The 15,223-nt window shown below is 29.7% G+C and overlaps 2 protein-coding genes across 2 annotated transcripts in view; both read left to right on the forward strand.

The window, feature by feature from the left end:
- Positions 1 to 1,881: 1,881 nt before the first annotated feature.
- On the forward strand, positions 1,882 to 6,142 carry dila (dilatory). The gene is made up of 9 exons (XM_065510869.1): positions 1,882 to 1,908; positions 1,973 to 3,878; positions 3,940 to 4,198; positions 4,260 to 4,680; positions 4,739 to 4,956; positions 5,014 to 5,451; positions 5,512 to 5,683; positions 5,753 to 5,874; positions 5,937 to 6,142. Exons 1-9 carry the CDS (start codon positions 1,882 to 1,884, stop codon positions 6,067 to 6,069), a joined length of 3,696 nt encoding a protein of 1,231 aa, XP_065366941.1. The 3' UTR covers positions 6,070 to 6,142.
- A 2,147-nt stretch (positions 6,143 to 8,289) lies between these two features.
- LOC135961692 (uncharacterized) overlaps positions 8,290 to 15,223 on the forward strand; it is a 32,244-nt gene continuing 25,310 nt past the window's right edge. The window contains exon 1 of the mRNA XM_065513233.1: positions 8,290 to 8,523. Coding sequence (XP_065369305.1) covers positions 8,505 to 8,523 — 19 coding nt within the window. The 5' untranslated portion in view covers positions 8,290 to 8,504. The remainder of the gene's footprint in view (positions 8,524 to 15,223) is intronic.

Here is a 15,223-nt window from a genome sequence, read left to right on the forward strand (position 1 = left end):
ACTTTTATATATTTTTGACTTTTGCTAATTCAGTGGTTTAAAATTAGGATATTTGAAACAAAAAGTTGTCGTTTCGACCTTCGCCCTTTTTCTGTTTTTAAAAAGGAGGAATTTTCGAATTTTTCAACTTTTCTAAATTTTTGATAGTTGATTTTTCGTCTTTGCTATTTATGAAAACTCGACCTTTTAAATTAAAAAAAGTCGACTTTTATGGGATAACGTAATTGACTGTGTGACCTTTTTAGAACAAAAATTAATTTCGCCTTTTACAGCAAAAAGTTTACTTTTACAGAAAAAATTCCGTTTACCTTTTTGGACGCTTAAAATTGGACATTTCCTGGGATATATTTCCTGTATCTTTAAATATTTTTTTACAACATCCAAATACCTTTCCATAGGCTAATTTTCTGGACAGTTGGGTAGATTTGCCTCCCGTGGTAAAACATTTAAATTATTGTTTGAATGCTACACATGGACCTTTTTTCCATAGTGAAATGATGCCAATTCGGGCTAGAAATATGAAGGCACTCTGTGTTTTAAGAAAGGTAAAAAGATGAAATTTTGTTTTTTTTTGTCCGGTATTATTCTTTAACACTGCCTCGGCCATTAGCTACATACAAATCTTGACCTGGAAGTTGTGAAAAGTCTGCTAGTACATAAGTTTCATCATGCATCATACAACAGGTGTATTTTTTATACCTTTCTGTCTTTTGAAATCAACTTTCCCTTTGCTATTTAAAATTGAGAAAATCGGTTCACAAATGGCTGAGATATAAGGAAAAAACAGGACAACCTCGATTTTTGATCTATATCTGGATTACTAAGTCATTAATATAGACAATATGGATATCTAATGATAGATATTTCAAAAGACCTTTGCAAAGACGTATATAAGACCATAGAAAGTTGGACCTACAATGGGTCAACATCGGAAAAAAAATTTTAACCAGAATTTTTTTTAACAAAAGTTTTTTATCGCTAAACATAAAAAAAATTAAAAAAATTTATAATTTAAAAAAAAAAAATTTAAATTAAAAAAAACAATTCGAAAAGAGTTGTTAGTCTTCTTTTGCCTTACCAATATCTGTTAGAACTTTTTTTCCTGATCTGGGGTTTCTTTCAATGTTCAAGTCTTCCTTACACTGTTTAATGGCTTTGGAAACAGTGTAACGATGAACCTTCAGACTCCATATTCGATTTTTTTTGAATAGTTGTAATTATTTTTTTACCGAAATATCAGTTGAAAATTACTGTTTTAGAAAATATAAAGTTTTCATTAGTACCAAAGTTAAGGAAGAAGAAGTAATTATTCTCTTTCTCCCATATCCTGTTACAATTAGTTTCTCTTTTATATTCAAACACCTGTCGCCAAAAACCGGACAACCGACAACAAAAACATAGCAACCAAAACAAAAACAATGCATTACTTCTAATATCAGCCCTTGGCCAAACACTAGGGTAGATTTAGCTAAACAGAAAAGTGCAGTCTAGAGAGGTACGTTAAGGACACAACAACAGGGTTGTAACGGCCAAATTTGAAAAGGCAAAATAACAACAAAACAAAAATGCACCTTGCTTGACCATACGAATGAGCCACTAAATCGATATTTTTGGTATAATGATGGCGACGTCACACATAGTAGCATGGCACAAGGCCAAAACAAATCGTCAACGCAAGTCCTACTGAATGGACGTCTGAGTAAGAAGGCTGGTTAAAAACCATTTTTATAATATTTTATTATACAAAGTAGGACAAGTGAAACTTGTTTAAAAAACTATTAGTAAAAAAAACAACAAATCAAATAAATTATTCATTCAAACAGAGAGGAAAAATGGTCAAGAAAAACAAATGACAATTTTTAAACAAAATAGAACATTAGTATGGATTTAAGTTTAAAGGGCTCGCAGGTGAGTTGATGGTGACACATAACGCCTTTTTTTTATTTTATTTATTTTTTCTTTTTTTTTCAAGATAAATTTGGTTACACGACAAAAGCCTAAACCCAAGTACTCATCACAAACAAATCTTTTAAAGCCCACAACACGCTGTTATTCTAGACCTAGATCGGCTAGTTTTTTCGAAAGACGTTCCTTAACATCTTTGCACTTAAGGCCTCAATCGGCGGATCCTAAATTTGGTAGAAATTTCGCAAGCCCATGTGGTTCTTACAGTACACAGGATTCTGATTTTTCTAATTTGAATTTGAGCAAAAGGCAACAGAAAAAGTTTCAATCTGTGTCTTCCTCAAATCTGTTGAAATTATTATTGGATGAACCTATTAAAAGGTCGTGGTTGTGTAAGGATTCTACAAATAATAGTGAGGGAGATGCATCTGAATTGAGTTCTTCTAGGAAAAGTGGCAGTTATAATTCATTGCATAAACCGGTGAATAACGAAAAATATATGAGCACGATAAGAAATCCAACTAGAAAAATTTCATCAGCTACCTCTTACTCTATGCTACAGGGTGCCAAAGACAAAGTAAATCGAGAGGAATACTATAGCTATCGTACAGCATCATCTAAACCAGATCTTCCGGGTAGAGTATCGTTTTCAAAACCCTCCACTCTGCAGCTGCAAAGTGATGACAATGATTCTAGTGATTATGAAAATTTAAATACTTATGTGTTACAAAACTCTTCTATAACAAAATCAGAAGATATATCTGCACCAGGGCCTATAAATCCCATAGATTATTCGTTTAAAACAAAAACAGAAGTGGCTGCTCCAACTCTGCACAAGGAATTGTCTTCTTTAAGTTTAAAAAAGTCTGTACACTTCGGTTCTTCCGCCAATGGTGAAGAAGTTTTAGCTGAGACTTTTGAATATCCCAAGTGTCCTTCGGAAAATTGTTCTTGCAGTACCAGATCATCATCTTCTGGCTCCATACAAGAATCCCCCAGTCCTAAATGTTATTGTGACTCATCTACTTGCAAGTATCTAATGGAACCTTTTGATAAACTTCCTGAAGTAGACCCAGAAATGGCAACAAGTAATGATACTAACACACCAAAAACAATTCAAAAAACTAATAAAATCTCTTTGGACATAGCAGAACCAGAGGAGTCTCAAGTTATACGAGACTATAAAAATGCCATAGGTGAACAGCTGGAAAATTCAGTAGTAAAAAATCTTCTTGAAGAAAATAAACCAAAATCTTCCTCTAACTCGAATTTAAACAATTTTGAATTGCCTTCTTATCTGTCCAAGTATTCGAATCCTACACAAACGCCGCCCGATGTCATAGAGAAGCCAAATAATTTAGCCGAACACAAAACTATCAATTCCAACTACAAATCAGAAGTGGCTAAAAAAGATTTTCTTAAAATGGAAAATCAATTGGAAAGTCCCACAAAAAAGAGCTCAAGTGATACGGTCATTAACAATTACTTAAAAGTGGCCGCCTCCACATCTGCCATTATTAAGAAGAAGGAAAACAATAATAACAAACCAGAAGCGAAAAAATCTTCAACCACAGGCAATAATAACTCGTTGTCCAAGCCAAATCCCAAAACACCTTCCATAGCGCCCTTAACGCAAAATAACATTAAAAAAGCCAAAAGTTTTGGTAATTTAAGAGAAGATTCCAATTTGCATGAATTCAATATTGATAAAATTGACACTTGGATGTCTATGCATGAGCAATCCTCTCAAGCCATAAGCACAAAGTCTGCACTAAATGATCATGCCGCTTTAGAAGAGTCATTTGAAAAATTCACCCAAGAAACACTGGAAGCCATGTCGGCTCTAGATCCCGAAGAGGAGGAGGATGATGATGATGAGGAAGATGAAAAATCTATGGATCAATCACAAGATGATTCAACATACGATGAGATAGTATCGGTGATTAAAGAAATAGAGGAGGACAAAAAGAAGGGTAAGTAAACATTACTAGTATTTCTTTACAAATTTAAAAATATTTCTTAAAATTTTATTAGACAATTTAGCCGAACGTGTTAATTCGGAAATGAATTTAAAATTGAGTACCACACCCAGTACTGGAACACCTCATAGTCCACCAGAAACTTCTAAATCAAAAGAATCTCCGGATAAATATAAAGATATTTTAAGCTATTTGGATAATGTGGAGGATAGTTGTGAGAAAACTTTAATGGAAACCAGACGTTCCATGCCAGACACCAATCGCAGCGAAGTGGAATTTGTGGTAGAACCAGATATAGCAGAGGATGTACCCAAGTTAGTTTTCTTTGTCAAACAATTCTTTCTTTAGGTTTAATTTTTAATTCTCTTTTAAAAGGCTTTCCGATTTATTAATGCTGCCTAACCATCAGTTAGCTCGCCGTGTTATAGCTCTCAGTTTGAGGGCCAATGAACTGGCTAATGCTGTACACCTGTCCAAAGAACATATCATGAAAGTGCGCACCGAAAAACAAAAAAGCATTAGATCTGAGAAAACCAATGCCGCCAATCGTATGAAAGAACAAAAGAAACACTATGAGGCCATAGTCAAAAGGCATCAGGGTTTCATAGAGCAATTGTTAAAAGACAAAGGATCGCTGTGTGAAAAAGTGGCTGCTCTTACCAGGCGCTTGGAGAGTCAAAATCAAGCGTGGGAACACAAATTGGAAACAGAAGTAACACGTGTTAAAGAAAACACCATGGCGGGAGAGAAAATACGTCGAGAAAGATGGGTGAGAGAGAATACCAAGAAAATTAAGGTGAGTTAAAATCAAACAAATATTTGGATTATATATAATACCAATTTAAAATTTTTAGGAACTTACGGTTAAAGGTTTGGAGACGGAAATCAATAAAATGAATTGTAATCATCAAAAAGAAATCACCGAATTAAAAAGAGCCCATCAGCAACAATTGCTGGATGCTTTGGAAGAAGACCGTTTGAAACATGAACAGATTGAAAAAAGCATAAGAGAGTCTTGTGCTCAAGATCGGGAATCTATAATAAGTAAAGAAAGAAATGCTATAAGAGAAAGGTAAGAGATATCATTTGAAACATGGTATCTATACGGTAAAGTTATTTATTTTCCTAGATTTGAGCGTCAACTGGAAGAAGAACGAAATTCTTTTGACGAACAAAAGCAAAAGTTAATAGAAGATCATCATGGAGAAAAGCAGCGTTTGCAAAGTGAATTAAAGTCCAAAGAACAAGAACTACAAACAAAGCGTGTCGAATGGCAACAAGAAAAAGATACGGAAATGGAGCAGGCCATTTCAGAACTACAGGAAAAAATGTCGAAACAAGAAGAAAAGTTCCTTAATCGTTTAAATACCATGGAAAAACAATATGAGGCCGATTTTGAAATGTGGAAAACTGAATACGAAAACAAATGTAAAGTCCAGCAGGTGGAAAAAGAGAATGCCATACGCCAACACTATCGCAGTGAGAGAGATCGACAAATTGATGCAATTGTCCAAAGAATGGATGCAGAGGCGGTCAAAAATAATGAGGAGTTTGAAAATAAAATAAGGTAAATATTTGATATCAAATTATTGGGAGATTTTGGGATTGTAACATGATTTTATTAAAGCCGTTTGAGGGAGAAATATGACAAGGATTTGCAGGAGCTGGAGTGTGTGGAAAAATCTGTAAGAGAAAAATATGCGGAAACAAGAAGCAAATTGGCTGAGTCTGATGCCCAAGCAAGAAATTTACAGGCCGAAATTAAACAATTGCAAATAGAGCTGGATCATAGTAAGAAGGTGGGTTTGTAAGAAGGGATTTGTTTATTTTATTTTGGTATATAAATTATTAATAATTGTTGTTTTTAGATGTGCTCTGAATTTGTTAACGAACGTGATCAATTGCGAGAAAATCTTCGTTCGGATATACAAAATGAAGTGCAGTCCTTGAAACAAGAACGAGATCAAGAAATACAAAAGATTCATAAAAGGTTAATTTTTAAATAAAAATAAATATATTCTCAGTAGTTATGTAATAATCTATAAATTTCAGAGTTCAACAGGCCATTGAGAAAAAGGATGCCACCATCGACATATTGCAAAAGGAAAATGGCAGTTTGAGAGAACGATGTTTAAAGTTGGAGGCCGTTATAAGGCAGCAACGAAAGGACTATTGTGTCAAGTAATTCAAAATCACTTAATGGAGAATTTAAAATTTTCCCAAATAATGTATTTTTCTATGCCTAAAAAATAAACATATTCGACTTATTTATTAAAGTTAGCATAAACAATTTTTGATTTTAATTTACGTCTATATATGGCAACATTTACATTTTATCAGTTTTATTTAATAAAATCAGTAATAACTGCCACAATTTTAAATGTCTACAAAGTTTAGTTTATCTTTACAAACAACTATTACGATTTATTTACCAGTATTTTAAAAATTTAAACCCTGCATGAACTGTCTTATCTACATTCAGTACATATATTTTAGCATACTTTTAGGAGGTTTATTTAAAAGAAAAATAAATATGTAGCACAACAAATAATGTTATAAACAACTATTTTTTCTTTATTTTATAAAAAATTGTCTTTATTTAAATTCCTAAATGCCAATTTAATAGTTTAAGTCCGTTTAATGTCTGTGCAAGAAACTGTTTGTTATTATTATGAGTACATATTTAATTTTGTATAATTTTGAAACTGCGCAATTTAAAGTCAACTTCAAATTACAATTGAACACACCAGTGACACATTATTATTTATTTTCATTGTTAATTAAACAATATCAATCAGTTTCTAATGCATTTTTTAAAATGTATCTTAAAAATAAAACCTAAATATTTAAACCTCCTTAAAGTATGCCTATGAAATATTTTATAAAGTAGATAAGGCAGTTTAAGTATAAAACTATTGAGGGAAAGTCAGTCTATGTTAGTTAGTGAGAATGAGTGATTAATTATTCTGCTCTTGAGTGCATTTAGTTGTTTAGGAAGATAATAACCCAGCAAATCAGTTTCAATTATTTCGTAATTTCAGTTTTTTTCACAGAAAACTAACAAAAAGACTAGTAATGTTTGGCTTCATCAGGGATGGAAAATCAACTAAAGAAGAAACTGTTTACGCAAAGTTATAAACAGAAAAAACTGCGAAATAAAAATTTTCTATGGAAGAAACTATTAAATATGTAAAGCATTTGGAAATTCAAATTTAGATTTCAAATTGTACTTTTCTAATACAAAAAAAACAATAAATTTATTAAACATGTTGAGCACTTTCAATTATAAATAGAAAAAACTGTTATACAGAAAATTTTCTATGGAAGAAACTATTAAACGTGCTAGTTTCCTTCGAAGAAACTGTTATACAGACAATTTTCTATAAAAAAAACTTTTATACAGAAAATTTTTCATAGATCAAAGCTGTTATAAAGATAATTTTCTATAGAAAAACTGTTATATTAATAATTTCCTTTAAAAAAATGTTATATAATAATTTTTTGTTGAAAAAACTATTATACACTAAATTAGAAATGAAAAAACTGTTATACAGGCAATTTGGAAAAAAAGTGCGAGGGATTTGGATCCGCTAATAACAAAAACCCAGACAAAGGTAGGTAAAAACCTGGAATTTTAATTTTCAAATGTGAATATCTCATAATGTAGCTCTTTTTTTGTAGCTCTCTTTTTGTAGATTCTGCATATGTAAAAATCTCACAAATCGGATTGAGAACAAAAATGTGGCGTCATTTTTAATTTTTCATATACCCCAGATATCCCACATTGGGGACTTAAGGCTCCGCCCCACTTTAGTATTTGAAGTCAAAATTCAAAACATAAACCCAGCTACACCTCCTCTATAGTCGTGGGAAATTTTATTAAAATCAGACTATTGTTTTAAAAGTTACAGATTTATTTCCCCTTCTTTTTCATTTCCCCCACTGTGCGACATGAACGGACATGCTTATGTCCAACTGGAAATTGTTCTGAGTATTTTTAAATAAAACACTGAACATTGTTGGTATTTTTGTATAACTGTATCAACATTTTCATCCCTGACTCACAATGTCAACAAGTGTTTGAGTGGATTTTCTCAGTTGCGGTAGCAACTGTTTGAGTTGCTAGTTGTTGGTTTGACAAACTGCCTGATGGTTTGATGAAATGTGAAATACATTGGTTTGGTTGCGCACTTTGGTTTGAACAATTCACATAAGAAATATTTTGGTTTGTGTGGAAATGTGGTATGAATTAGGCAAAAGAGAGAAAAAACTCAATAGCACACATTTTTATGCAGTTTGTACTCATCACTTGTAAAGTAACTCATTTTTTGTTAGAGAGGACTTTACTAACGTAAAATTTGAAGATTTATTTCAATGTTATACGTGTTTACGTTGAGAACGGTTGTGCGTCGTGGATTTGAAAATAAAATTTTTAAAATATTAAATAAAATTTTAAATTAATTTAAACAAAATTAACATAATTATTTAAAAGAAACATAAATTAAAAACGTGGTATAACCAAATAATAAAAAAAAATTTAAACAAAACAAAGCATTTGGAAAATCAAATTTTAAATTCTACTTTTGTAATACAAAAAAAACAACAACAAATTTATTAAACATGTTCAGCTCTTTCACAGGTAAATTCTTTAAAATTTGTTTTTATTAATCATATTAAAAAAATTCGATTATAATTTCATAAGTGAAAAAAAATATATGTCATACATTAAATATTGGTATGATTTCATCTGAAAAAAAAAAACAAACAGAATTTCATTATAATTTATTGATTTTCAATTCGCCTTTTTGGCATTAGTCATCAGAGTCACTCAGTCCTTTCAATACAACACTTTATTCTTATTTATAAAATACTATAATATAATACAACAGTCATACTTTAGTATGTTGTAAATATATAGTATAAATAGCACTGTACAATAACCTTATTATTATTTTCATTGTTGTAGCCAACAACTTTACAAGGATTTACTTCCTTCCTTATTGCCTGCCTCAGCTCTTTCCTCCCCCTTATATTGTTACCACTAAAAAGCATTATGTCATCAACAGTTTGAAATAGAATTCTATTTTATATTTCATTATTTTATTGTATGTATCACCAACACCAAGAAATATGGAGCCATATCAGCCATCATTCGCTCGCTCTGCCATAATCCCCAACCTCAAACACAATTAATCATCATCTCAAACTTTTTTTATTATTAAAAAAATTGGATTGGCAGGAGTATTCGAATTCCGGGGTTTATTTTTTTATTTCTTAACAGTTTAGTGATTTGTTTATAATGTTTTAGGGAAGAATTGGGTTCCAAAGATTAGAATTTGAAAGCAGTTTCCAAAAATTTTCATATTTTCAATTCAGTTTGAGAAATTTTGGTGACCCAGCCCGTAATACGGAACCATATGTCTCTTTTCTTTTAAATGAATTAGGGATGTTAATACAAATCGATGTTTGAAAATACTGGGTTACAAACTTGTCTATTCTGTATGTGAAATTTGGGGGACCCACCCCTTGATGCGGCTCCATATGTCTCTTGTGTACTAAATGAATTAGGGATGCTAATACAAATCGATGTTTGAAAATACTGGTTTACAAAATTGTCTATACTGTATGTGAACTTCTGGGGACCCAGCCCTTGATGCGGCTCCATATGTCTCTTTTGTTCTAAATGAATTAGGGATGTTAAAAACAAATCGCTATTTGAAAATACTGGGTTACAAAATTCTCTATTCTATATGTGATGCGCCACCAGCATTAGGAAAAGTTCCGGAATCCATAATGTATTTGAAAACATATTTTGTAATAATACATTTACAATGTTAATCAAAATACAATTTGTTGTTCAATCCTATTGGAAATTTTCTAAGCGGTGGTCTTTATTTATGAGTTTTTTTTTATATTTTCAAGTTTTCATCTTTATCTTTCTCTGCTTCTTCTCATTTTCTTAACATATGCACACAGTAAAGTAAATGGATTGATGATGTTTTAAAATTTATTTGGTTTCCATATTTTTCTGCGGTATTTGAGGTTTAACATATGGACGCATCTCTTTTTCACACACATTCAGTCGACTAGATACGGGCGGGCAGACAGCCAAACAGTAGCAGCATGCATCATATTGTTTATTTGTTTTTTAATTTAATGGAATTTTAAGTTTTTATTGCTGTTTCTATACAATATACCCTCTTTACTGCCCACTTAAATTAAAAACTCACCCCCTTAAACAAAAAAAAAAAAAATTCAGTTTCTTAAATGCACCACACACTCAACAGAGATGGGTTAGTGGTATAGACAGCAAGTTTCAAGTACATGTGCACTCTACTTGAAGGAATTTTAAATTATATTTTATTTGTGAACAATGATTTGAGAAAAAGTCAACAGAAATTTTAGGAAAATATCAGAATTATCATATTAATCATTTTGAAAAATCGTTGATTTTAAAAAAAAATTATAGAAAAATATAATTGGAAATATTTGTTTAATGTTTTTAGATAGTTGCTAAAAAAAACAATTTTTTTTTAAATTCCAATAATCTTTTCAATGCTAAACTTCGCCAAAATATCATAAGAATCAAGGCATATTGATAAGAATATGAAAACTAACGAAATTTAAAAACTCCCACATTTTCTAACTAAATTCCTTTAAAGAAAATCCCAAAAATCTCCCACTAATCTAATTTTGAGGTTAAAATCCTTCAATCTGTCAGTTCAGTTTGTGACTCAATTGTAATGTACTACTTACTACTCACTAACCCAACTCTGCTATAGTTTTTGTTGTTATTATAATTTCTTGCTGGGTGTAAGAGAGTCAGTGAGTGAGTGTGTGTTTATGTAAATGTAAGTGAAAATGTGTGTGCGTTTAAAATTTATATTATTTTTGTTGTTATTTTTCATTTTCTATTGTACGAACACACCCTTTTTTGTTGTTTTTTTTTGTTTTAGATGAAAATACAGCAACAATAAAAATTATTAATTCTTAAGGAATTTATGTTTATTTTGTTATTGTTGGTGTTGTTTTTGTTACGATTTTATTATACACTTTGTTTTTGGTCTTAATTGGTTTCATCAGAAGAGATACAACTTTAAAATGATGTTTAATAATGAGGGCTTTAAGAAGGCGGATTTTTTTTAAGGAAAAGTTTGAAAAAAGTAGTTGTGAGATTTTATGAAACTTTAAATGTAATTAATTAAGCTTGAGGTCCAGTTTTTTTAAGTTTTTTTTATTTTATTTCCAATAACATGCATTAAAAAGATTTTCTAAACTTTTTAACACAATATGGAATGGATCAGTGTTTAAAAAAATGAGTTTTAAATAGGTAGATATTTATTAATTTTGCTGACTTTTGGCCAGATTTTCTTAACTAAAAAAGTTTTTCTCTTATGTTCATCTGAATAAATGTCAACACTAGAAAACCAGCACATTGTCAATAGTACTGACCGACTAATTATCATTATCGAGATACAGTGAGTGTCACTCAAAATCGTACAACATATTTTTTTTTAAATATTATGAAATTATACAGGCAATAATAGGTGATTATATAAAAAATTAAAAGTCATTTTATTAATTGGAACAAAAAGTATGTATTTCAACAAAAAAGTTAACAAAACCTCAATTCGTTAAAAAAATATTGATGAAAATTAAAGAACATCACAAAATTCATATTTCACTTAAATTCGTACAATTATATTAAATTATAATTAAAACTTTAAAAATTAAAAAAAATGTTAATATTAAATAATCCTAATACTTTGTAGGGTATCATTTGCTATTTTTTAGTGCCTTTAGGATTTTAAATGAAGCGTTGATATTCTGGGCACTGACAGTCTTACCCAATTTTTTTATTTGTGGATAAGGGCAATTAAAATTATACCCAATTTTCTGATAGGTAATAGCACACACAATATAAAAATAGCATTTTAAAATATTTCCAAAACGTCAACTTTCTAAAACTAATGAATAAAATTTGACTACGATAGTGTACGATTTTAAGTGACATTCACTGTACTCCAAAATAAATCTTTCCACCTGATTTTTTATAAAAAACCCCAGGGGAGTGTAGATTTTTCTCTTATGATCATCTGAAGAAATTACAACTCTACAAAACCAGCACATTGTCAGCATGACTGACTACATATTTTCAACAAAAAGTCTACTTTTCGTCTTTTTGTTTCTTAATATTGAAAATGTAATTAAATTCGAAGTTTTTTTTGTAGACCCTGAAAAGTAAATATATTCAAAGTCATTATAAAATGATCTAGCTATTAGAGGCTAGAAGGAAGGACCAGCTTGTCATTAAAAATGGGCAAAAAATTTTTAAAAATTACATAGAAAACTGAAATTTGTTAAAATATGTTGAATTGTTTAAAAGTTTTGCAACAAAATATATGAAAATCTTTTTTCTAACTTACCAATATAAAACTCTTACTTGTTTTAAATGAAAATCTTAAATTAGAATTTTGAAATTTCAAAATTTTTAAAATAAAAATTAAGATAATGCTGATATTTTTGGGAAATTTTAAGGATTTTCCATCAAAATTGCATAGTTTTATTGTTTGCGCAAACATTCATTAACAATTTTCAATATTTTTCACATCAACACTGGCGATTTTCTTGAATAATATCTAATATATCTTGATAAGCGACTTATGCCCGTAATTTCAATAAATAGAAATCGATCAGTGCTTAGTTACTTATGGAGTAAAAATATTTGGTAATTTTGACCCGAAGATATTGATTTGAAATTTATCTGCTGGGTAATTTACACCGTAGATATCTATTTGTTGAAATTACGGGCATTAATCTCCGTTTTTTCTTATCCCAGTGAGAAGTTTTTATCGTTTTAAACCAGTGGTCGGCAGTTGTAGCCATCTGGGAGCGAAAATAATTGGTTATTTGCCAATAAAGTTCATAAAAATGTTCAAATAATAAACAAAAATCACTATTAATAGCTGAAAACAGAGAAAAAAACTGCATAACAATTTCTGAAAATAAATGTTCTCTTTAAGCGGACCTCAAATATAGGAAGAACAAATATTTGCATTCAATTAAGATTAGATTTGAATAAACAAACATTTTATAATTCAAAAGTTGAAAGAATTTTATATGAATTAATTCCATTATAAATTAATTCAACAAGGAATGAATTCTATTAAAACAACTATGTATCTGAATGAAGCTAAAAAATTAGTTTTGGTTTGAATTGTTTTATGAAATGAATTGCTGAAATTTTTAAATCTGAATTAAGATTTTTGTGATTTCTGCTTGCAATTTATTTATAAAAGAAAATCAATTAATTTAAAATATCCTAAAACCAAAGAGTTCACTTATGTTAGTTCAGTGACCGGTCACAAAGTGTCTAAAAGGGTGTTAATGTTCCCCTCCTGGAACACCATTTTAAAGTGCTGTTATAACTATTTAGAACTAGTTCCTATTCCCGAGGAATGAATTACGGAACTATTTTTGTCAGTTTCCTGCTCTCTAGATATCCTTCTCTTTCATCTTGAAATAATTGTTTTGTTAGATTAAAAAAAAAAACAAGTAAGAAAGCTATATTCGGCTGTGTCGAATCTTATATATTCTTCACTATAGTGAAGAAGTATACTTTCAGATTGAAAATATTTTTTTGGTGAAAAAAAATTTTTTTTTTGAAAAACAATTTTTTGCTGAATATTTTTATTAGTGTAAAAAATATGGTTGAAACAAAATTTAATGGTAAAAATTTTTTTTTTGTTTAAAAAAAAATCGGGTTAAAAATTCCTGTTTCCGATTTTGACCCATCGGTATTACTATGGTGTTATATACGTCATTGACAAGGACTTCGAAATATCTATCATTAGATATCCATATTGTCTATATAGATAAAAATAGGTCAAAAATTGAGGTACTCCTGCATTTTTGCTTATATCTCGGTTATTTGAGGTCCGATCTTCTCGATTTTAAATAGCAACCGAACCGGGTCTATAGCGGATATACGTGTATTTAAGTTATTTGGGGCTACGAAAACTTGATTTCAACATACAGACGGACAGAATGACATGGTTATATCGACTCCGCTGTCTATAACTATCCAGAATATATATACTTTATGGGGTAGCAAATGAAAAATTTAGGAATTACAAACGGATCCAAACCGATAAAACGAGAGATAATACATTTTGCCTTATTTCCACACCCCTCCTTCCAAATGGTTGACCTGGATCCATGTCTGCCCTTTGCCAAAAAAAAGTAAATGATTCCATTAAGTTTGTTTTCTCGAATAGTGCTGATTCTATTCATAATGTATGAACAAATTTTTGTGAGTAGTTTAATTGGAAGCGATTATGGCCTATTGGCTAGGATTCTGTAACTGAATGAATAAAAAAAAATTGTAAATACGAGTATTTTCAGGAAAACTTAATTTTTGGCAATTGTTTGTTCCATATTTTTATATTTGCGGTGGCTAATTTCATAATATTATTTATAAAGAATAAATTTAATACATAATACAACAATGAGGTCAAAGGTCAAACTTTGGAATATTTGCTATTCTCATAAAAGTATGAATACATATAAATAAATTCATGGGTTTGAATATTAAATAAATAAGTTTCATGCATGCATGTTTGTTCATGACTCATCTGAATATTCATGTACATACCAATGTATGTATTTTTTAAAATATTCTTGTGTAAATAGCACTACCCCGGAAATAAAAAATACGCCTTATTTAAATAACTTAAATTTTAAAATAAATTAAACAAATTTCAAAATATTAATTTCAAAAACATTTTCTAAATATTTTCTGTTCATAAAGTTTTTTTTAAATTTCTAAGATTCTATTTAATTAATTTTAATTGTTTATAGCTGTTTTTGTTTATACTTAATAATTTAAATATTTTAGAAATTTCTTAATTGAAGTTTTTCTCTATAAATTCTTTAAATTCAGACATGTGTTTATTTTCGTTTTATGTGTGTAGTAAATGTAGGTAAATTTCATGATTATTTGAAATTATTTTTTTTATGATTTTTCTATTTCGAATTTCAATTTCCTGCTGTGATTTTTGTACACTTTAATCAAACTCATTTTCCATTATAATGAAAGAAAAAAATACGCAACAGCCAAAACAACACCAACTCAAATAAGTTTTCTTTCATTTGCACTTAAGCAGCAATAAAGTAGAGAGAAGAAATAGAAAAAAATATCACAATATTGTGTTTTATTTCTTTAATTTTATTTTATATTTTTCACTCTAAATTTAGAAAACACTAGAAATGCCAGCACGTAAAGTGGTCACTAACTAAATTTAGCCAAACATTAAAACAAAATAAAAATTTCGTTTAAG

This window comes from Calliphora vicina, chromosome 5, assembly GCF_958450345.1.
Source record: "Calliphora vicina chromosome 5, idCalVici1.1, whole genome shotgun sequence".
Lineage (NCBI taxonomy): Eukaryota > Metazoa > Arthropoda > Insecta > Diptera > Calliphoridae > Calliphora > Calliphora vicina.